The 22,951-nt window shown below is 48.6% G+C and overlaps 1 protein-coding gene across 1 annotated transcript in view; it reads left to right on the forward strand.

The window, feature by feature from the left end:
- The first annotated feature begins 457 nt into the window (after positions 1 to 457).
- Positions 458 to 22,951, forward strand: part of LOC120843394 (neprilysin-1-like) — a 105,496-nt gene continuing 83,002 nt past the window's right edge. The window contains exon 1 of the mRNA XM_040214764.1: positions 458 to 563. Within this exon, the coding sequence (XP_040070698.1) occupies positions 458 to 563 (106 nt within the window). The remainder of the gene's footprint in view (positions 564 to 22,951) is intronic.

The raw sequence follows: 22,951 nt of genomic DNA on the forward strand, positions 1-22,951 counted from the left end.
CTTTTATGTACAGTGCTCGACAACGTTAGCGCGAACAAGCCGTCGGAGTTTTTAAAATTTTTTAAAATAAAAAGGTGGTCATACAGAATTTTTTTTTGACTGGAAAGTCTTCCATTGGGACATTCACTTAACCTATATAATTTAACACCCGGCAATATTCTTTTCAGGACACTATAAAAAGCGCCAATGTCCTGTTCGCGCCAACATTGCCAAAATTGTCGCGCAGTGTACTGAGCACCGGTGTAAGTGCCTCCATGGCATATGCAATTGAGACATCAGTTGACTGTTCGAATCATTCAATGGCTATACCGCCCCATGATAGTGGAAAGTTGATACTCTGTATAGTTAAACAGGCTAAATAGTGGTCAATATATAGAACAGCTTTCGCATTTTTGAATTTCAAATATTAACAAACAATATGATTTATTAATTTTCAGTTAGCATTTTGTGCCGGAGGATGGACGAAACATTGCCAAGTATCACAGTGTTCTTACTCCTTGTGTGCTCATCCGTTCTGGCGAGAGCCACGCCATGCAACAGTTCTGATGATATGTATAAAGAAGGTATAATCTATGCAATTTTATTTGATTATATTGATACGCTCATAGCCACGTTTTTAGAAGCTTCACGGTGGTTGCATTGTACTGTATGGCATTCGTTTCTTGCGAGATAAACCAATGACGATGTATCAGCACTGTTTAAGTGATCTAACAACATCTATACGGCACGCAAGTTAGTCTGCTCGTTGCGCACCTCTTGCGTTTGTTTGCCCCCAGATGCATCCACGTGCTTTTGTTTCCCAATGAGGGAGCCCGCTTGGCTGCATCGCGATCGTATGCTGCCGGCACGTTCTCTAACTTCTCGTTTCATTGGCGCGCCGTTCCTTGCATTCCGGTGTGCCGAAAACGCCTTCTGGAACACTTGCGCGCCGTATTGTGATGTGCGTTTTATGAAGAATTTCTGGGTTATTTCCAAATTCAGTGCATTCTAAGTGTTTGTGAAAGCTGTCGCCTGAATTTTTTTCTCATTAGTACAAAGGTGCTGCCTGTATGCGGCTTTTTCAATGCATTTTCTGGCATTAAAAATTCTAGTTTAGTGACGAATTCTAAACCCTGCGGTGATAATGGTATGAAGAATAATATTGAAAGCAGTTACTGGGACGACGGGTACCTAAGTTGAACATGGTGAATAAAACACGCATGCTTGATAACCATGCTCAGGGGTCTAATTTGAAGAGCCGAGTATAGGCTGCCAAGCCCTGAATCGGTCATCATCTTAAACTTTACGCTGTAAGTCTTGATAGTGAAGGTGTAGTTTCTATTTAATTTTAGGTTGGTTTTCTTGGACATTCAAACTCGGCCTAAAAAGAGACAAAATAAAACAACAGGAGAATATCATGAGGGGCACTCAGAGATCTTGAATCCTGAATTATTGGCAAACACATACTACAAACCGCACAATTAAATGCACATGAAGCGTTGTATCAGCGGCAGGTGTCGGTGGAAGCTACTAAAGTTTACAATGATTATTATTCAGAACTCAAAATTAGTGGGCGAGGGGGGGGGGGGGGGGAAGCAAACTTGTATTTTAAGGGCCGTACTGAGGCTACCAACTTGAGTTCGCTATTTTCTAAATTAATCAATTTTATAAGTGAATATCCCAATCTAAGTAAACATCAAAGCCTGTTTATTTTTCAACTCGCAAAGATTGAGGGTCGTGTCGCTTCTATGCCGCCATTTTTGTGGTGCCCAGGGTCACAATAAAAACGTCCTAGTTATCGCCCTCGTCAATCAGGTCCGACTTCCCAGGATCCAGTGAAAGTCAGTAGGCGTCGTTGCGCTAGCGGCTTGATTACAGGCTACCGTGATGTGGGTTCCTGCAACTGCAGGCTCCACCGTGCTAGTTGTCCTGCGGGGTCCTTGAAGTTGGTAGGTCAACACAGCAAGAAATGATCGGTGTCTGCTCGGAACAGGCGTCAAGACAGTGAAGTTTGAAACTTAACGACTGTCCAGATAACAAAGCAAAATTATTTTTCTTTGTAACAAATTTGCTTTCCGCTTTTGATAATGCCCGACTTGCATATGCGATTACGCTTTTGGTACCGTCTGACCTTTCTAAGACTTAGGTTCACGTAGCAGAGTGCGTTGGAAGGAGTACAGTTCACACGGAAAGAATAAAAGCACAAACATTATACGAGGGACAGACACACACGGTTCTTTGAATGAAGACTTAGGTACAGTCGCCGGCCATATGAGCTCCCCCGGCCGAACGCCGACCGGATCAGCGAAAATCCCACACGCGGCGCTTCGAGCGTTGCCCCGCATTGGGAACCGGGCTATTGGGACCGAACCATTCCGTTATCAAAGGGGTGGACGCATAGCTTTTATCAGAATTTCAGCCTTTAGAAGTGTGAATCACGAAAACATGGCCGATTAGAATCGCCGTCTTCGGGTGTTGGCACCAAGTGTTCGGAGAGGACGGTATAATTGCTGATAAACTGGAGCGTGCTTTAGGCGCAGATAAAGCAGCACGGCTCGATCGATGCTTACAAATGTAAAGACCCTATGTTTGATATGATATTAGGCATGACAACAATGATCCCTCGGCAAGCGAGAAGTGGCTGACCAGGAAGCCATCTGCAAAGTCATCGTGTAGATAATTACCCTTGGCAAAGCAACACGCTACTGAGCGCAGAACAATAGAGTCTCTGCGATAAAACGCGTTCGTGAAAAGTGCCTGAATCTTTATTCTGCTTCGACACAAATCTTTTTCTTTTTGTTATTTATATCATATCCCTATAGATTAAATAAATTATTTCAAAATCGCTTGTCATTGTCTGGTCTAGATTTAAGAAAGATTGTAAGAAAGTTTGTGCGTAGGATTACTCTTCGGGTAGGAAACATTTAAATGACAAACCGGTTTTTCAAATAAAAAATGTAGCATATAACATGTCAGAGATATGATGCAGCGAAGAATTGCGATAAGCCGTCTGCGCTTATTTACAACCGGAAGCGGGATTGTAATCTGCCGTGCTTCAGATTCACGTTCCAAAACACGGAATGCTATGAAACTTCCTGCGTTCAACCCTTTGATAACTGAATGGTTTGGTCCCAATAGCCCGGCTCCCAGAACGCGGCAACGCTCGACGCGCCGCATGCGGCATTTTCGCTGCTCCGGTCGGCGTTCGGCCGGGGGAGCTCATATGGCCGGCGACTGTACACGCAGAAGAACTGTGTATATCTGTCCCTCGTATATTTTCTGTTTTTCTATTCTTTCTGTGTGAACTGTACTCTATCCAACGCGCTATGCTACGTGCACCTAATTCTTCATTGAAAGAACTGTGTATGTCTGTCACTCGTATATTTTCTGTGTTTTCATTCTTTCCCTATGAACTGTCCTCCCTAAGACCACTGCCCCAAGCTTTGTGTTGAATGCCTTCGTATGCATTTTCGTTTTGTCGTTGCGGTCGAGATGGCCCAGTGCCGGAAGTGCCTCTAGACGCTGCTTTACCTCGAAGAATGCATTGTTTTTGGTTTTCGTTTTACTCGAAGGCCACGGCATCTTTCCTGAGGTGTCATGGCCTTTGAACGACAAATCCTTCGACTCTTGTTGAAGGATTGCAGAGAAGGCCACCAAAATGTTGCCTTTCACTCGACGCACAAAAACCCATAGTTTTTTGTTTGTTTTTTCTGTCAAGAGGGTTGGCGCGCGCGCTCAGGCGTACTACATTCTTATTGAATCTAGTGACACTTTCATAGGTGCCCGAGGTCCTCGATCGAAATATGTATCTTGGTTCTCAGGCTTTTGTCGGGCGGAAAACCCCCGCTCAAGCTCGTTTCCTGAAACGTCCCACAAAGTCAACGGATTTCATAATAATCAAACCAGTCGTCGCAGTTTTTGTTTTCATGCAAAAACATGTATAGGTTTTGCAGGCGTCACTCTTCCGCCTACTTTTTGCGGCAACAATCGCACAAGTCAATCCAGTCCTAGATAACTCGCCCACTGCGTAGTGTAGAATATAACAAACTGACTGCAGATTTGCGCTGCGTCTCGGACTTCTTTTAGAAATCCAAACAGGTGCGTGCTCTCATCGTGGTTGCTACTTACTATTACTGCTGGTAAAGAGCTTGCAAGTTTTGTTTGTATTATGGTTCGTAAGAATGGGCGCGTCTGATCTCGCAGAAAAACAAATCTCGACACAAGCTGCCGAACAAAAAGGTGCGAAAGTTCGACTCCGCCATCCTTCACCCGTCGGAACAGATTGTCTCGCTTCCTTTCTTCCCAGCTTGACTTTCAGAGGAAGGTCGCGAAGGCCCTGTGGAACTTTTGCACGTTAGTGCGTGCAAAATGCATTACTTGTAAAACATACCATATCTTTTTTACCGATAATATATTGCATACTCTTGCTCGCGCAAATATTGAGAGGTCTCGGTTCGCCCATTTCATAACCTTTCTATTTAAATCTACCGCCTTGTCTACCCAGTTCTGTGAGCTGTTCTTAAAATATTGGAGTGGAACGCCTAGGTACACACGGCGTGCTAGTCCAATTCATAATTTGGTATCGATCTGGTTTCGTCGCCCAATCTCCGTACCATATTCCGCAACTTTTTCCCCAATTGACAGCAGCGCCTGTAATATCACAGAATTCATAGTGGCTGCAACTGCTTTGTTGACACTTTGCTTATCCGTACAAAGTATGGCGACGTCGTTGGCATACGCCAGTAGCTTGATTTGCACTGATTCTAGTGCAAAGACGTGTATCATTTTACTCTCCTGAGCGCTCAAACATAGCGGTTCTATGCACAACGCAGACAACAATGGCGACAATAAGCAGCCTTGTCTTACGAAAGATAGAACCGGTGTACTTTTAGTTACTGCGTTGTATAAAAGTAGGGTCCCCTGTTTTCGGATAAATCCTAGAAACTCCAAAAACACTCGCCGGTAAAATATTATTTCGATGTGCCAATCACTACCGCCCCCCTCCCGCACACACAAACACTTGTATTTTACAATTAATGGCTCGATCATCGCGTAGAGTCAATGACCCTGAAAAAATGCAACCACACTTTTGTTTCGAATTTCGGTCAGGACAAAAGGTCATTGTACTTTCGGTTCATGACAAAAGTCACGGTTATTTTTCCAGTTTTGGGTCATACTATTTGTGCTTTAGAGGAAGGAGAGGTTGTGTTTCTGTAGCAGTCAAAGCTATGGACCACAGAGGTAGCATAAAGTGGGGAAGAGGGACAGTTGAAACTTCTCTATTACATCCTTTACCACTCTACCTCGCGCTCTAGGTTGATGAAATAGTATGGAATGAATACAAGCTTTCCAGCGACTACCTCCAGCAGTTTATTGATTTTAAAGTATCGACATTTATCGAAGCAACACTTGTGGACAACTTTTGTTGTAGTACAAATTAGGATTGCCAGAATTAATGGCACCAACACCAAATACAACTAAAGAAAATATTAGTGACACAATCTTGTTTTTTTTGTTTTTTTTTGTCAAGCATACGTTTACACCCGGATATTATTTATTTATTTTAATAAGAAACAGAGCGAAATTAAACTCCAAATTTCAGAAAATTGGGAATAAAAAAAAAAGCTCCGATAAACTCAGAATTTTCGGCAAAAAATAAGCTCCGAAAAACACCCTCCGAATTTGACGAAAAATAAACTCCGAAAACACGGAACCCTATTTATAATTAATCGTGTTACGCAACCTTGGTAGGCCATCAGCACGCCCGTCGATATTACTGTGCCTACTTTGACATGTGCTAGTATTTGCAGCATTTCATCATGCCGCACGCGATCGAACACATTTTCAAGATCGATCTGAATCATGGCAACTTGCGTCTCAGAGCCTGAGCAGCATTCGAAAACGCTCCGCTCAATATGAACATTAGTTTGTATCGACCGACCCTTTATGCCACACGTGTGATGGTCCCCTATGAGATTATTGATCACATTTGGAAGTTGTCGTGTTATGATCTTTAAGAATATTTTATAGTCAGTGTTACAGAGTGTTATCGGCCTGTACCCGCTCACTTGCCGTCGTACAGCTTCGTCTTCAGATATCATTATCGAAAATTGTGGGTGTCCGCGTGAAGGAACCAGGCAGCCGCTTTTTCTCGTATGCCTCACGAAAGACCTCCAATAAAAGGGGGCAAAGGTCGTTTTTATACGTATGGTAGAATTCAGCACACAGCCCGTCAGGGCCTGGTGCTTTCTGTCGTGCTAGCGTGTCCACTGCGTGTTCTACCTCTCCTAGAGTAATATCTACTTCGAGCCAGTCTTTGGTAGCGTCGTCTAACTGAAGGATAGTGAAATAAGGTTATCCAATTTTGAGTAATACCGTGGGGTTGGACGTTCTCCGAACAAATTTCCGAAATATTCTACAAATGCTTTCCTAATTAGGTCCTGATTGTTGCTGATCGTTCCCTTATATTCTATTTCGCCAAGTTTTTTTTTTGCTTTGGTGTATTTTCTTTCATCACCCAAAGCGAGCTTTGTGGGTTTTCACCTGTTAGATATTTTGCTGACCGGGAGCGCACCACCGCGCCTTGATATAACTCATCATGAAAGTTTTCTAGTTATAATTTTATGTATTTTATGTCCGCTGTGAGGACACCTATGTCTTCACACTCAGCGCTACAAAACACTGGCAATTGTTTTTGGAGCTGACGTTCGCGTGTTCCCGTATTGTACTTTAGGCTGCTCGATCTTTCTATGGTAATCTGTTTTACTTCCTCCTTAAAAGTTCTCCAGTTTTTCGCAAACCAAACGTTTTACCACGAAAGTGTTTTCACTCTCTCAGGTACTTTAGAAATACATTCTTTGTCTGTGAGCAGTTTTGCGTTCATCTTCCACAGATACCAATCGAATTTCGGGTTATTTTGTCCCTTTCCTCCCACCATGACAGCCATCAGGCAGTGGTCCGAGAAAAATTCTGGTTTAATTTCATATCCGCGCAGATGCATTCGGCCACGGGAGCGCTTTCTTGCAGACGCACGTGACATTACTCCCTTCTTTAAAAATAGCATCGTCTCCATGCAACTTGCAAGAAAAACCGAGCAAGACACACAAAAGAATGGGAAAATACGGAGGCTGGTAAAACGCAGTCCTATCGAGCGTAGTACGACTTCAGGCGCACGACGTGGACGACTTCAGGCCGTGGTGGGCACCGTGATGATGTTCTTGTTCCGTCGGGCATCACCTCGCAGTTGAGATCTCCAAGTCGACGAAGTACCTTGTAGGGTCGAAAATACCGTTTCAGGAGTTTCTCGCTGTGACCACGGCGGTAAATCTGCGTTTTCATGCCAAAAGCCTGTCTCCGGGCTGGAAGTGGACGCCTTTGACGACGAAGGTTGTAGCGGCCAGTGTCGACACGCGGTATTGAGCTTTAATTCAGAGTCCGGCGAGCTGACAGGTTTCTTGTGCCCGTTGGGCAACAACCTGGGCGTCGTCGCTTCCGTCGACAGCCAGTTCGTGGGGTAACATCGCGTCCTGCATCGTCGTTACTTTGCGACCATGAACCAGTTGGAAGGGTGTCACCCCGGTGGCCTCTTGCACGGCCGTGTTGTAGGCAAATGTGACGTACGGCAACACCTGGTCCCATGTCCTGTGCTCCCCGTCGACGTACATGGCGATCATGTCGGCGATGGTCCTGTTGAGTCTCTCCGTCAGCCCGTTGGTCTGCGGGTAGTACGCCATGGCGGGAAGATGGCTGGTGTGGCTAAGATGACAAATCTCTTGCATCAGCTGTGACAGGAGCGAGGATCCACGGTCTGTAATCCAAACTTCGGGAGCGACGTGCCGGACGAAGATGGACTCGATGAAAAACTTGGCGATTTCCACAGCAGTCCCTCCAGGGAGGGCTTTCGTTTAGGCGTACCACGAGAGATGATCTGTGGCTACGATTATCCAGAGGCTTCCCGACGATGATGGCGGAAAAGGACCAAGTAGAACCATTCCGATCTGCTGAAAGAGTGAATGCTGTTGGCGGAGAAACTGGCGGCAGCAGACCGGCAGGCATTGTCGGAGGTATTTCTGTCACTGGTAATCGTGGCATGATCGTGTGTATAAATGAACGCTTTAAGGGGAGCTTGGGCCAATAATACTTTTCACGAATACGGGCTAGTGTACGGCTGTAATCGTGTGTGGACGTCGGGTCGTTATGGCATGCTTGAAAGATCTCCTCTCGAAGGTCGGTCGGGATTACCAGCAGCCATGGCTAGTTGTTGTCCCCGAAGTTCTCTTTGTAGAGTACACCTTGTCGAAGTTCGGAGGTTGGCAATGCTCGTGAGGAAACACGAGGCATGGTACTCTCGCGCCCTTACAGGTGCTGTATGAGCAAATACCATGTAAGCCAATTCTGGTAACTTCCGCCGAGCGCGGGCAAAAAGTGAACGCAGCACCCCTGGCGAGCTCGGAGTCTCCGCTAGCAGACGAATTCTCCACAACGCATTGGTTTTGCCTTTCTCCGTGCAAGGTGACCAATGAAAAAAAATTTGCACGGGTATTTGCAGGTTGAAGTGCTCAAAAATAGGTGGCACCTCATGAAAGAAGGACATCTCCTTCGCGAGGGAAAGATGTTACCGTTTGTAGGGCGCAATTTTCGGGATCTCCTGAAGAACACACTCCGTCAGTACTTACGTAAGTCAGGCAAAACACGAATGTACTTTCTCCCTGCTTCTTGAAAAAGAGCAATGTAAAAAAATTTCAGAACAGAGTTACGTTTAAATTTTATTGTTTTTATCGATCTATTTGTTTTCTTGTTGCAATTTGAATTTCGAATGAATGTATTGGTTAAAATTGTTTCGTCGAATAGTCAAGCTGGCTAATCCCGATCGCCTGCGGATGCAGAAGCAAAGGGCAGTTTTGAACCACGTACGTTACTGCAATTTCAATATGCTCTGGAAGAAGTCCATTGTGCACATGCAAATCTGACGCTATTACTAAAATAACAAAAGTGGAGTTAAAAGTGCATCTCCTACCATTTTTCAAATACTACTTTCTTTTTATGTTTGAGGCGACCCTATTCCGGCCACGGTATTTCTTCCTCCTGCGGTTATGTTTTTGTTTGCTTTTTAGAGCGCAGCTCTTAGGCGCCCGTTCCCGGCTTGAGCGGCGTCGCCGTCGCCGTCGCCGTCGCCGTCGGCGTAACCGCGCGGTGCATTATGGGTGAATTTCCCCGCTAAATCTAGCGGAAAAATTTCCCCGCTAAATCTAGCGGACAATTTTCCCCGCTAAATTTAGCGGAAAAATTTTCCCGCTAGATCTAGCGAAAAAATTTCCCCGCTAAATCTAGCGGAAAAATTTCCCCGCTAAATCTAGCGGAAAAATTTCCCCGCTAAATCTAGTGGGAAAATTTCCCCGCTAAATCTAGCGGAAAAATTTCCCCACTAAATCTAGCGGAAAGATTTCCCCGCTAAACTTTGCGGGGAAATTTTGGTCACGTGACCTGGGGAGTCACGTGACCCCTCCCCGAGGTCACGTGGCACCCCCAGGTCACGTGACCCCTCCCGAGGTCACGTGACCTTGGGGGGGGGGCACGTGACTTTTCCCTCCACGTGGACCCCCCTCCCCCGAGGTCACGTGACCCCAACAAGGTCGCCTGCCCTCGGGAATCACGTGACCCTTTCCCCTATGTCACGTGACCCCCCCGAGAAACCGTGGCCCTCAGTACCCTTCGGCGTTACAGGGAGTGGTAAACGGCTTTCACTTTTTTCTTTCTTGTGTTTACTTGACGTTCGCGTATTTTGCTTTGCCTTGTTTTACTTAGTTTTTACTTCCTTTCCTTCACTTTGTCGCTTACTACCACCGGTTCGTCTGCTACGCGATGCCCGGATATCTGGAGGGCCGTCCGCAACTTTGTTGTTAATGTTGTTTGTTTTGTTTTTTCCACTGTCGTCTGTGATAACCTCCTATGTTCGCCTTCGATTGAGTTTCTGATCCGAAATCTTGTGTACTTTTTTATAATTAATAAATATATTAAAAAGTGTAAGCTCGTCATACATTTCTCTTCGAATTTTATTTGAGTATACTCGGTCACGCTTGCTATGGGTCATCGTTGGTTGATCAAACGGCCGCCTTCGGGCATACACCAGCGCATGCTTGGAGATGGCCGGCTTGCCATGTACTGCATACCGCTACAAAAACAAGTTTTTCTGATGTGGTAGAAAATCCCTCTTCCGCTTCCCGAAGGCCGAACAAACGAGAATAATTAAGTTACTTCAAATTAAACTGCAAGAACTATTCAAGTCTGGCTTCAAAATCGACGCTGACGCAACAACAGTCGATTATGTCAACTCCACGGTGATAACTTCACGAACAACAGGCCTGATGCACTACTGAACACCCAGTCCTATGTAGCCGGGGGGGGGGGGGGGGGGGCAGAGAGTCGGATCTGTCATCATGCTTGCTATCAGAAACATGAAACACCTCGAAAGACATTCTGTTGAAGAACAAGAAATACTCGCATGCTAAAATGACACCACCTTAACACTTAGCTCGGCACGAAGCCGGTAACATCAGCCGTGCCTTCGACACACATTTCACTGATATATTTGACCAAACAGAAGTTCAGCTGAAAACGCACTTGTGGCCGCTGATCGACACTCAAAACAAAAGCACGGTGTGCAAGGATTGCCGGGACATGTTCGAAGAATGTGAACAAGTGCTTGAATGTGCTTTTGAGCTGCTTCGCCAAGCGAGCAAACAAACAACCTGCCAAAGTCAATGGGAAAAGAAATGCGAAAGCAAAAAAAGGTCACACACTGCTGGCACGATGCAGATTTTAGCGTGCGACCGTCATTTACCGGGCAGTGTGAGCTGGACTACGTTATTCCTTTCCTCTGTTTTGTTCTTAGTTGCTAACAACGCCGTGAAAAAAATAAAGAAAAAAGTAACGTGCAGATAAAAAAAAAGTGAAGCTCTTTCTTTTTTTAATAGTTTCGTCGTGTTGCTTCCGCTTTGTTTGTTGTGGGCTCCTGCTAATTTTGACTCCTGCTAATTTTGTTGTGGATACCTGCTAATTTTCAATGCTCCTACCGACGCCTTGTGTGATCGTCGTCATTGAAGGAGGCCTTTCTGGGTGATTTGTATCTTTGTATCGTCGGCTAACTTGTTTTTTTCATCCGCCGTTGTTTGCAACATCCGCCGCGTTCGCGACGTTTGGAGAGTGTTTACAAGGTCATTTTTCTCGCTACTTGTTGTTTTTGTAAGGCTGCAGGTAAGAAATTGTGACAACACAGTTTGTCAAGGATAGTAACCTCTTATGACGTAGTTCGAGTAGCTAAACAGCCTTTTTCCGCTTCCCAGATGCGCTTCAAAAGCGTGTGATCCCATTGATTGGCGTTTGAGACCTCTAAATAAACTGCTCTATCTCTGTTTCTGCGCGCGTTGTTATTTGATTGTCGTTGCAGTTGCGATCAGTGGATTCCGCCTTGGAAGCGGACTGGCCGTAATGAATTGTCTTTGGTGTTGGGGTGACGAAACGGAGCACACAAAGCTCGAGGATGTCACGGACCTTATACTTTTCTGTTGCGTCGTCTGCTTCCGTAGACTCCGGGTCCGCTAGAGGCGCCTCTGTCACGTTCGCTGCCGCTCCCATAGGTTTTCGGAGGAGTATCCAGACTCGTCGTCATCGTCGTCGCTGCTGCCGGAAGGTGTTTCGACGGGGGCTCTGAATAGGCAGTCGGCGTTGCTGTGCTTGAGGCCTGAATTATAGACCGCAGTCATGTGGAACTCTGGCACTCTGAGAGTCCATCGAGCGAGGCGTTCTCACGGGTCCTTGAGGTTCGCAAGTTATTAGAGCTAGTGGTGGTTCGTGACAACGCAAAACGGGCTCCCGTGCAAGTACGGACCGAACTTCGTGATTGCCCAGATGACGGCAAGGCAGTCTTTTTCAGTCGTGGAGTAATTTTTCTCTTCCTTAGAAAGCGTCCGACTTGCGTATGCGATGACTTGCTTGGTGCCTTCTTGCACTCGAACCAGTACCACGCGTGTGGTACTGGTTAGTATCCGTGTGAATCTCGGTTTTCGCATCCTCATCGAAACGTCCAAGAACAGGAGGAGTCTAGAGTCGTCGCTTCAGCTCGTCGAATGCCTGCTGCTGCTCCTCGGTCGATTCGAAGTTATTTGCATCCTTTGTGAGGTCTGTGAGCGGCGCCAAAATGCTTGCTGAATCCCGAACGAAGCGCCGATAGTAGGCACATATTCCAAGGAACCTTCGCACGGCCTTCCCGTCTGTCGGCGCTGAAAATGCTGCGGCGGCGCGAGTCTTCTCTGGGTCTGGGCGAACACCTTTGTTATAACCACGTGACCTAGGAGCTTCAGTTTGCCATAAGCGAATCGACATTTTGACGGCTTGAGGGTGAGTTTGGCGGTCCGTATGGCTTGGGGAACAGCTCGGATTCGTCCCAAGTGCCTGTCGAAGTGCCCGAAAAACCTTACGACGTCGTCGAGGTAGATGATACAGCTCTGCCACTTCAGTCCTGCCAGTACGGTGTCCATGACACGTTAGAAAGTCGCTGGAGCCCTCCCAAATCCGAACGGCATCACCCTGAACTCGTACAGCTCATCCGGTGTGACGAAAGTTGTCTTCTCTCAGTCCCGTTAGTTGACTTCGATCTGCAGTAGTTCACGCATGTCGACTTCGATTCTGTTCATTAGGTCCATCGATGAAAAATGAGAGTAGCGCAGCCGGTTTGACGTATCCTCGATGTGGGGGAGTGGATAGCCGTCTTTCTTCGTCACCGCGTTCAGGTGCCGGTAGTCTACGCAGGACCTAAACGTTCCGTCCTTCTTAACCAGTACGAGAGGAGAGGCCCAGAGACTGCTTGAAGGTTGGATTTTGTCGTCGTTTCGCGTCTCTTGAACTTGCTCCTGGATCACCTCCTTTTCGTTTATGACGACTGTGCGGCGATCGATTCACAGGGCGCCCGTCGTCCTCGCTAACGAATGGGTGCTTCGCAATGGCGGTTTGGCGCACCTTCGACGACGTCCCATAGCAACCGCGGTGTTCGGCGACAAGGTTATTCAGCTACCGTCGTATCAGGCCCGGAAGCTTAGGGTCTATGTCGACCTGCGTTGGCGAAGTACTGTCTTGCTGAGGTGGTGAGGATTTTTTAGTAATCGCAGCGATTTTGGCGGAGTTCCGGAGTTTCTCGACGTGGCCCACAGCTGTACCTTTTGTGAGGTGTTGCGCTTGTTTTTGGAAGTTCGTTACGGAGGACCACAGTGCAGGCATCGTGAAGTTCAGCTACGCCTCTTGCTACGCCTATACCTCTTTCCAGGAGCACTGAAGGTTTCCTTCCAGGGCAACTTCGCCGCAGGTAGCTGTATCCATCAGTCACAGCGGTTACGACAACACTTGATCGCGACGGCAGGTTCACGTGGTCGGCAGCAATTTGGACGGTGGCTGACGCTGTTTTTTTTTTTTTTTCTGAGGGTGGAAGAGGTGTCCGCAGAGTCACTCTGTTCTTTCCAAGGGCGATGACGGCGCCGTATTCACATAACAAGTCCATGCCGAGAATGACGTGTCTGGCACAATCCTGTAGAACCGCGAATTTCTGAGGACATGTCTCGCCGTAAATTTCGACGTGAGCAGTGCAGCTTCAGACAGGCGTAATGAATTGTCCTCCAGCGCTTCGTATGTGCGGCCCATCCCACGGCATCGTTAGTTTTGAAGGCGGCAAGAGAGCCTTCCACTCAAGACTGAGTAGTCTGCTCCGGTGTCCACGAGTGCCGATTCCTCGTGGCCGGAGATGACAGCGTTTAAGTTGTTGGGCACCGTTGCAGGGGCGTCGTTGCGATCCGTGGCGTCGGAAGAGTGAGAGCGCTCTGGCATTCGTGAAGGCTCTTTACAGCGTCCGTCCACGGCAACTTTACCTCCGGGAGTTGCTGCGCTTAGTGGCCGCGCTGGGGGACATGTTGTCTCGAAAAGACTAACGATGAGGTGACACGTGACGGCTTGAGGACTGCGAGAGGGATCCTGGGATATGAGTTTGCCCAGTGGATGGTGGCCGGCGCAGGAACTCCTTGATGTCCCTCGGTTGTTCCCTGCTTTTGAAGCGGGGGGCGTTCGGTGCGAAGCCACGAAGACCAAGCTGCAGGCATGGGCTTCGCCGGTACACATGGTCGGCTTCCCCGCAGTGGTAAAACAGCGGGCGTCGGTCGGCCGTCCTCCAGATGCCCGGATTCATCGGCGAAGGTAGCTCTGGGCGGACGTACTGCGCAGCTGGAGGTTCATTTTGCGGTGGCGCCGTATACGAGTGAGCAAGAGGCGGTGGTCGTCGGGTAGGTGAGGCATAGCTCAGCGTGGGTGGTTCGGGAGTGGCGCTGACGAGAACTTCTGGGAGCAGCGCCTGCTGAACTTCTTCCCGAACAGTTTCGGCGATTGAGGGCGAAGCTGGGCTTGCGGTAGTTAAAAGATTCTGGATTTCCTTCTGCACGACGTCCCGAATAGTCTTGCGGAGGTCCGGGCTGTTGCAGCTGGAAGACAAGAAGGCAGCGACGCAGGGAAGTCGCTGGTAGCGGGAGGCCCGTGCTTGATGGGCACGTACGATGTTTGTGGCCTCAGTGACGAATCCTTCGACTTTATAGGCCTGGCTCGCACAAGGCCTCCTATGATGTTTTCTTTCACTCCCCGCATCAGGATCAGCAGCTTTTGTTCTTCCGAAGCGTCTGGGTCAGCGCGGTTGATCAGGCGGAGAGCGGCTTCGACGAAGCTTGTGACGCCCTCGTCGGCCCTTGGGTTCTTGTTCGCAAACGTTCTTTGGCCCGCTGTCGTCGCTGGTGGCTGACAAAGGTCCGTCGCAGCTCGGCTCGGAATTGTTCTCACGGCGATATCGACGCTTCGTGGTTTTCGTACCAGTTGGTGGCCGTGCCTTCCAAAGCAAAGTAGACGTTTTGTAATCTTTGCTCAGCCCCCCCCCCCCCCCCCCCCCCATCCTTTGAACCGGATGACGCGCTCGTACTGGCTTAACCAGTCATCCGCATCTTCGTTAAGGTCGCCACTGAAAGCCGCCGGCGCCTGTGGCGGGGCCCGCACGTAGACGATGGGAGTCGGTGGTGTATCGTCTCGCTATGACGTGGTGCTCATCGTGACCGTAGTCCTTGTTGGCTTCGGCGGTAGAGGTACGAATTTCGGGAACAGGCCTTGGTTACGGCGGCTGGTCCGGATTTTCGGTTCGTCAAGGGGGATAAGCTTTCCGCGACTTGAGAAAGATCGAGCCCGACAGATCTTTTAAGGGGTACGTTTCACTTGCATGGAACGTGGTACCCAGCACTTCCACCAAAATGTCACGAATGACAATTGATGATACGATAAAAACTGAAGCAAAGTAAACATTTAATGGAGAGAACTTGTGCCCAAAACAAAATAGAAAAAGGCTAGCGTCGCAGGCGTAAAAACAGCAGGATCGTACGCTGGGACGAGACTGACTTTGGCTTGCCATGCGAAACCCCTTATTTTCTGCGTGGGCTTATGGAATAATCGGCGTAAAAGGTTCAACGCGTACAACATTCGGACCTAGAATAAACAACAATGTGCTCGAATTTACCAGAACGCGACATTTCAGAAACAACAAAGAGGCGCGTCAGCGCCCAGGCTTCAAACCTCGAGCCCTTTGCGTAGGAGCCAAGGAAGATAACCATTCGACCACGGGCGCGCTTGCTTTTAAACGCACGTGGCAATGGGAATTCTTGTAAAAAAGTGGACGGAATCTTATAAAGTAAACCTTTGTGTGCTATGCAAGGTCATGACCTTCTAGACACACTTTAAAACAACAACTGGTAACCAGACTACTTTCCTGTAAAATAAGCTCTAAAAGAAACAAAGAACCCTGTTTTCAATACAAAAAGACAATGAATTACGACCAAAACAAAAATAAGAAAACCGAAGTGGAGCTCAGAAGGGTTAAAGTGCAAGACAACAACTATGCGTAAAAAATATTATTCAAACTATAGACCCTGCCAACAAAAAGTAATCTTCACAAGTCTGAAAAGTCGACCAAACAGAACACGTCTAAAAAGAAACCGAATGTGAATCGAAGAACGAAACAACTAGAGACAAGGAGGAACAAACAACGAAGACGAAAATCATTGCACAGATGATGGAGCTCCAACAAGCACAAATCTAAAAATTTTCCCGAAAACCTCAATCCAGACACAGGTCCCTAGCTTCTTCTGAAGAAGCACATCTGTAGTTTCATGCGCATATGAGTGATCTGTTCGGGAACAAAGATTTAAAAAAAAAACGGAAAAATATATCAGAATCAGTGCCCAAAACAAATGATTGAAACTAATAGACGATGAACGTTCCACGAGAATTGAAGAAATATTTCCCGGTGAAACATTGACGAACATGGGTGCAGCTCGTTCAAGAAGACGAAAAGGCATACAGCGCGCAGAAAACGGGGACTAGAGGAAGTGCAGACAGGACAAGCGCTGACTCTCAACTGAAATTTCATCACAAGGAGACAAAACAAAGAAAACAGCAACTCCGCCCACGTCACATGACACATTCACCACGTGTAAAAAAAAACATCTCTTGGCTACTCAGGCCCAGTGACGTTTGGCTTACGCAGTTCGCGCCGGCCTTGCCGATTGCATGCGCCTCTAAAATTTCTCTATTCACACGATTCCACTAACGTGCGGGAAAGCCTACGTCGGGCAGACGGGCAGATGTGTTAATCACAGATTGCGGGAGCATGACTTGTCGTTGCGATCTGTGGTTGGAGCTGTAGGGGGGCAATTGCCATTGCATTGTCATGGTTGTGGATGCGAACCTATCTTCAGTAAGACTAGTATCATTGGCAATGGTAGGGAAAGAGTGAATAGAGAAATTTTAGAGGCGCATGCAATCATCAAAGCCGGCGCGAACTGCGTAAGCCAAACGTCACTGGGCCTAAGTAGCAAAGAGATGTTTTTTTTTTTTTTTGGACACGTGGTGAGTGTCATGTGACGTGGGCGGAGTTGCTGTTTTCTTTGTTTTGTTTCCTTGTGATTAAATTTCAGTTGAGAGTCAGCGCTTGTCCTGTCTGCACTTCCTCTAGTCCCCGTTTTCTGCGCGCTGTTTGCGTTTTCGTCAGTATGAACCAACTAACCCACATCGCCACCCTTATTCGTTCAAGAAGGCCGTTGTTTTTAATGGGCATGCTGTATAGCTCACGACGCCCAAAACTTATAAGAGCCGATGGGGTCAGGACAACATCAGCCTGTTTTAAAAGCTTAAACTATTGTTATGCTGTACTTCTCAGAAGTGAATATTTTTATCTTAACGTCTTTAGCTCCTCGATACTCTGGTGAGGCAGCCTGTTGAATATGCAACGGCGAGAGCGAGAAAGAAGATAATGACGAAGAAGCGCTCAGTACGTTTATATTCGATCATGAAGTCCGTTGTCATTAAACCATCATAAAAAAAAAGTCGACCTTTGTGGGTTACCCGTGCCGTGGCGATAAACCCGGGGATTATATAATATACTTTATGCAGCCTTGATTTAAGTATAAGGATTTTAAACCTTATCGAGTGTCATAAGTACAAATTTATTGTCTAATTTGTCTTTGCCTTATTATCGCGAGTGATGTCAATGTTTTAGCCTATAGTTAGCTTTTTATTGTCAGTTTCTTTTGCCTACAGTTTGGTTATATGTTGATATGCTACAGCACATCGTACACTCCCAAATATTTGGAATCAGCTTCGTCAAGGTATTTGAATGCGCTAAGAGTGCCGACTTTGACAGTTATTATAGTATGTGTATGTTGAATACAAACCATTAAACATAATTATTGGTCATTTTAACATACTGCCGCGCTCTCGCCAAATTCACTAGAGCATTGCATTCCCATGCCAGACTTTGCCTGCTATTTTTGCAGCAGTCATCATTTCTCATAACTTGCTTAATACAAGTTCAGTATTCGTAATCGAGACTGAAGCACGCATTGATAGCAATTGCCTTACTTTTGAACAAAAATTAAATGTAGTTGACACCATTGTAATGTAACTGAGTGTTTGGAATAATATGACCTGTTTTTCTATCCTCAAGAACCGCTCCCCTGATGTTCGAATAGTGCAAGCCTTTGAACGGACGACAAGAAATTACATTTGTTATATACACGTTCTTAGAAAAATTATTTACGCATGCTTCTGTGTGACAGTAACACTTACTGAGGAAAAGGTAATAACTATGTAGAACTAGACCGAAAGCAATGTTAAATTAATTGCATTGTTTGATCGCTGTCAGCAGCGACGCAGACATTTCATTTTCCCGGGAAGGGGGGGGGGGGGGGGGGGGGGGCAGGCTGAGAAGTTCTCCGGGGGGAGAGGGGGGGATGCTTTTTCGTGCAATTTTTTGTACACCGGCAATTATCAGTAGTTTATTTGAGGGGGTACATTCAACAGCGTATGTATATCGCCATGTGTCCGTCGCTGTGTGTCAATGCCAATCACCGTGCAAGCGTAGCCGTGTCACACGGGTACGCTTTTCTCACTAATCTGGCTCTTCGCGGACGACTGCATCATCTATCGCTTCATTGGGCGCGTTAAGTTGTGACTCCACGACCCCGGTTCGCGTATCTCCGTCGGAGTCGCTACTAAACGGACTTTTGGAACAGCTCCGGATGGCGTAGGCTCCATCTATATAACTTCCGGTTACTTTATTTATGTTTTTTATCTTTCTGGTGGGACATCGCAAAATGGCAGGCGGCTGTGGAAGCAGACCAAGTGGACGTAATAGTGATCGATGCCGCGTTACCTTCTCGCCAGAACTGGAGATTGAAGCTAACGAAAGCACGCTGGGATTCCAATTCCCATGTTTTTTGTCAATAAAGGCAACGTGGGCGTTATTTTGTTTACATGCCACAACTAAAAGCTCATTACATGGCACGTAAACACCGTCTCGGTAAAGATCACGACCCGGGGGGGGGGGGGGGGCTCTGCCTCCCCCCCCCCCGGATTTTACCAGTGGGGGGCAGGAGCCCCGATTCCCCCCCGTAGTCTAAGCCTATGGCTGTCAGCGTTCCGGGGTGTTGAAGACAAAGAAAGAAGCTGTCTAACAGGACGTCGGAGGGCTCCGGCCATATTGTCACGGGTGGGGATTCGTGACCAATATACAAGAAATAAACAGAAATAAATAAACGTTTAATGTGGCGAACTTGTGCCAAAAATAAAGAAGGAAAGAGAAGAAAGCAGAGCGTCGCGGGCGTCGAAGTCGGCGTGTCAGCAGAATCGAGCGCTAGGGCGAGACTGACTCGACAAGGTCGCGGGCGGCCTCTTATCTAGAGTGCGCCGCTATCTCGAAGATTCGGCGAAAGCGGTTCGAGCGTCGCGTGATCGGGGTGAGAATGAACACGCACTTTCTAGAAAACAAAAGCAGGGATAAATGATAGAAGTTACGTGCGGTACATGAATAAACGGGAACTTTCTGGAGGACCGTGACCGAGCGTTGCTTTCTCAGCCTTGCGCGCGGCATTACTCCCCCCCTTTAAAAGTGCATCGCCCCGATGCAGTGTAAAACAAATCAAAATTAAAAGAACGATAAACTAAAGAGTCTTTTGGAGCACAAAAGGTCCACAGTCCTATCGAGCGTAGTACGGCTTCAGGCGCACGACGTGGACGACCTCAGGTCGTGGTGGGCGGCGTGACGATGTTCGTGTTCCGTCGGGCATCACCTCGTAGTTCAGCTCGCCGAGGCGACGAAGTACCTTGTATGGTCCAAAGTACCGTTTCAGCAGTTTCTCACTGAGGCCGCGGCGACGGATGGGCGTCCATACCCACACCCTATCTCCGGGCTGGAAGTGGACGTCCCTGCGACGAAGGTTGTAGCGGCCGGCGTCGACGCGTTGCTGGTCTTGAATCAGGAGTCGGGCGAGCTGGCGAACTTCTTCGGCGCGTTGAGAAACCGCCTGGGCGTCGTCGCTCTCGTTGTCAGATGGCTCATGGGGCAGCATGACGTCCAGCATGGTCGTTACCTTCCGACCATGTACCAGCTGGAAAGGGGTGAATCCAGTGGTCTCTTGAACCACCGTATTGTAGGCGAACGTGACGTAGGGCAGCACCTCGTCCCACGGCTTGTGCTCTACGTCGACGTACATAGAGATCATATCGGCGATTGTCTTGTTGAGTCGCTCCGTCAGCCCGTTGGTCTGCGGGTGGTACGCAGTTGTACGACGATGGCTGGTGTGACTGAGTCGGAAGATTTCTTGGGTCAGTTGTGCCATGAACGAGGATCCGCGATCTGTAATCAGAACTTCTGGAGCGCCGTGCCGGAGGACGATGGACTCAATGAAAAACTTGGCAACTTCCACAGCAGTCCCCGAAGGAAGAGCTTTCGTTTCGGCGTACCGCGTGAGATAATCTGTGGCGACGATGATCCAGCGGTTCCCCGACGTCGAAGGCGGAAAAGGGCCAGGTAGATCCATTCCGATCTGCTGGAAGGGTGCAGTTGGAGGAGAAATAGGCTGCAGGAGTCCGGCCGGCCTCGTCGGAGGTTCCTTGCGTCGCTGGCACTCGTGGCATGATCGTGTGTACAGGTGGACGGTCTTGGGGAGCTTGGGCCAGTAATACTTTTCACGAATACGGGCCAGTGTCCGGCTGTATCCAAGGTGTCCGGACGTCGGGTCGTCGTGACATGCTTGAAAGATCTCCCCTCGAAGGTCGGTCGGGATTACCAGCAGCCACGGCGAGTTGTTGTTCCCGAAGTTCTCTTTGTAGAGTACGCCTTGTCGAATGGTGAATGTCGGCACGGCTCGTGAGAAAACACGGGGTACGGTACCGCCGCGCCCTTCCAGGTACTCGATTAAGGCTCGCAGCTCCGGATCGTCTCGTTGACGTCGTGCCATGCCATCGGTGTTCACTGCCCCTAGAAAGCACTCGTCATCATCGTCGTCGCTGCTGCCGGAAGGTGTTTCGACAGGGGCCCTGGACAGGCAGTCGGCGTCGCTGTGCTTGTGTCTTGACTTGTAAACCACAGTCATGTTGAACTCTTGTAGCCGGAGGCTCCACCGAGCGAGGCGTCCTGACGGGTCCTTGGGGTTCGCAAGCCAGCAGAGCGAGTGGTGGTCCGTGACTACGCGGAACGGGCTTCCGTACAAGTACGGACGAAACTTCGTGATTGCCCAGACGACCGCAAGGCATTCTTTCTCAGTCGTGGAGTAATTTCTCTCTGCCTTGGACAGTGTACGACTTGCGTAGGCGATGACTCGTTCGGTGCCTTCTTGTACTTGAACTAGTACCGCGCCAAGTCCTGCCTTACTTGCGTCAGTGTGAATCTCGGTGTCCGCATCCTGATCGAAATGTCCAAGAACCGGAGGCGTCTGGAGTCGTCGCTTCAGCTCGTCGAATGCCCGCTGTTGTTTCTCGGCCCATTCGAACCTCTCGGCGTCCTTCGTGAGGTTTGTGAGCGGTGCGGAAATCCGTGCGAAATCCCGAACGAAGCGACGATAGTAGGCGCAAAGTCCAAGGAATCTTCGCACGGCCTTTTTGTCTGTCGGCACTGGAAATGACGCGACGGCGCGAGTCTTCTCAGTGTCTGGGCGTACGCCTTCGTTGCTAACCACGTGACCTAGAAACTTCAGTTCGTCATAGGCGAACCGACACTTTGACGGCTTGAGGGTGAGTCCAGCGGTCCGTATGGCTTGAAGAACAGCTCGGAGTCGTCGCAAGTGCTCGTCGAAGTCGCTGGAAAACACCACGACGTCATCGAGGTAGACCAGACCGCTCTGCCACTTCAGTCCTGCCAGTACGGTGTCCATAACACGCTGGAAAGTTGCTGGCGCCGTACATAGTCCGAAGGGCATTACCTTGAACTCGTACAGCCCATCCGGCGTGACGAAAGCTGTCTTCTCTCGGTCCTGTTCGTGGACTTCGATCTGCCAGTAGCCGCTCTTCAGGTCCATCGATGAGAAGTATCGAGAGTGGCGCAGCCGGTCTAACGTGTCGTCGATTCGGGGGAGTGGGTAGACGTCTTTCTTCGTCACCACGTTCAGCTGCCGGTAGTCCACGCAGAACCGAAGCGTTCCGTCCTTCTTCTTAACCAGTACGACTGGAGAGGCCCACGGATTGCTTGATGGTTGGATTATGTCGTCGTTCAGCATCTCTTGAACTTGCTCCTGGATCACCTCCCTTTCTTTAACGGAGACTCTGTACGGTGATCGATGCACAGGGCGCGCGTCGTCCTCGGTAATGATGCGGTGCTTCGTAACGGCTGTTTGGCGTACCTTCGACGACGTCGCAAAGCAGTCACGGTATTCGGCGAGGAGGTTAATCAGCTGCCGTCGTTTCGGGTCCGGAAGCTTAGGGTCGATGTCGAGTTGCGCTGGCGACGTACCGTCTTGCTGAGGTGGCGAGGATTCATCAGTAATGGCGGCGATTTCGGCGGAGTTCGGAGATCCTCGACGTGGCCAACGGCTGCACCTTTTGTAAGGTGTTGCGTTTCATTCCGGAAGTTCGTCACGAGGACCACAGTGCGGCCATCCTGAAGTTCAGCTACTCCTCGTGCGACGCCTATTCCTCTTCCCAGGAGCAACTGGAGGTTACCTTCCAGAAGAACTTCGCTACGGGTAGCTGCATCGGTCACGACAGGTACGACAACACTTGATCGCGGCGGCAGATTCACGTGGTCGGCAGCGACTCGGACGGCGGCTGACGCAGTTTGGAGTTTCTCTGAAGGCGGAACAGGTGTCCGCAGCGTCAATCTGTTTTCTCCAAGGTCGATGACGGCGCCGTATTCACACAAAAAGTCCATGCCGAGAATGACGTCTCTGGAACAGTCTTGTAGAATGACGAATTTCACAGGACACGTCTCGCCGTGAATTTCGACGCGAGCGGTGCACCTTCCGACAGGCGTGATGAGGTGTCCTCCGGCGGTTTGTATCTGCGGTCCATCCCACGGCGTCGTGACTTTTCGAAGGTGGCGAGAGAGCCTCCCACTCAATACTGAGTAGTCTGC

The sequence above is a fragment of the Ixodes scapularis genome, unplaced genomic scaffold (assembly GCF_016920785.2).
Source record: "Ixodes scapularis isolate PalLabHiFi unplaced genomic scaffold, ASM1692078v2 PGA_scaffold1__304_contigs__length_218370807, whole genome shotgun sequence".
Taxonomy (NCBI): domain Eukaryota; kingdom Metazoa; phylum Arthropoda; class Arachnida; order Ixodida; family Ixodidae; genus Ixodes; species Ixodes scapularis.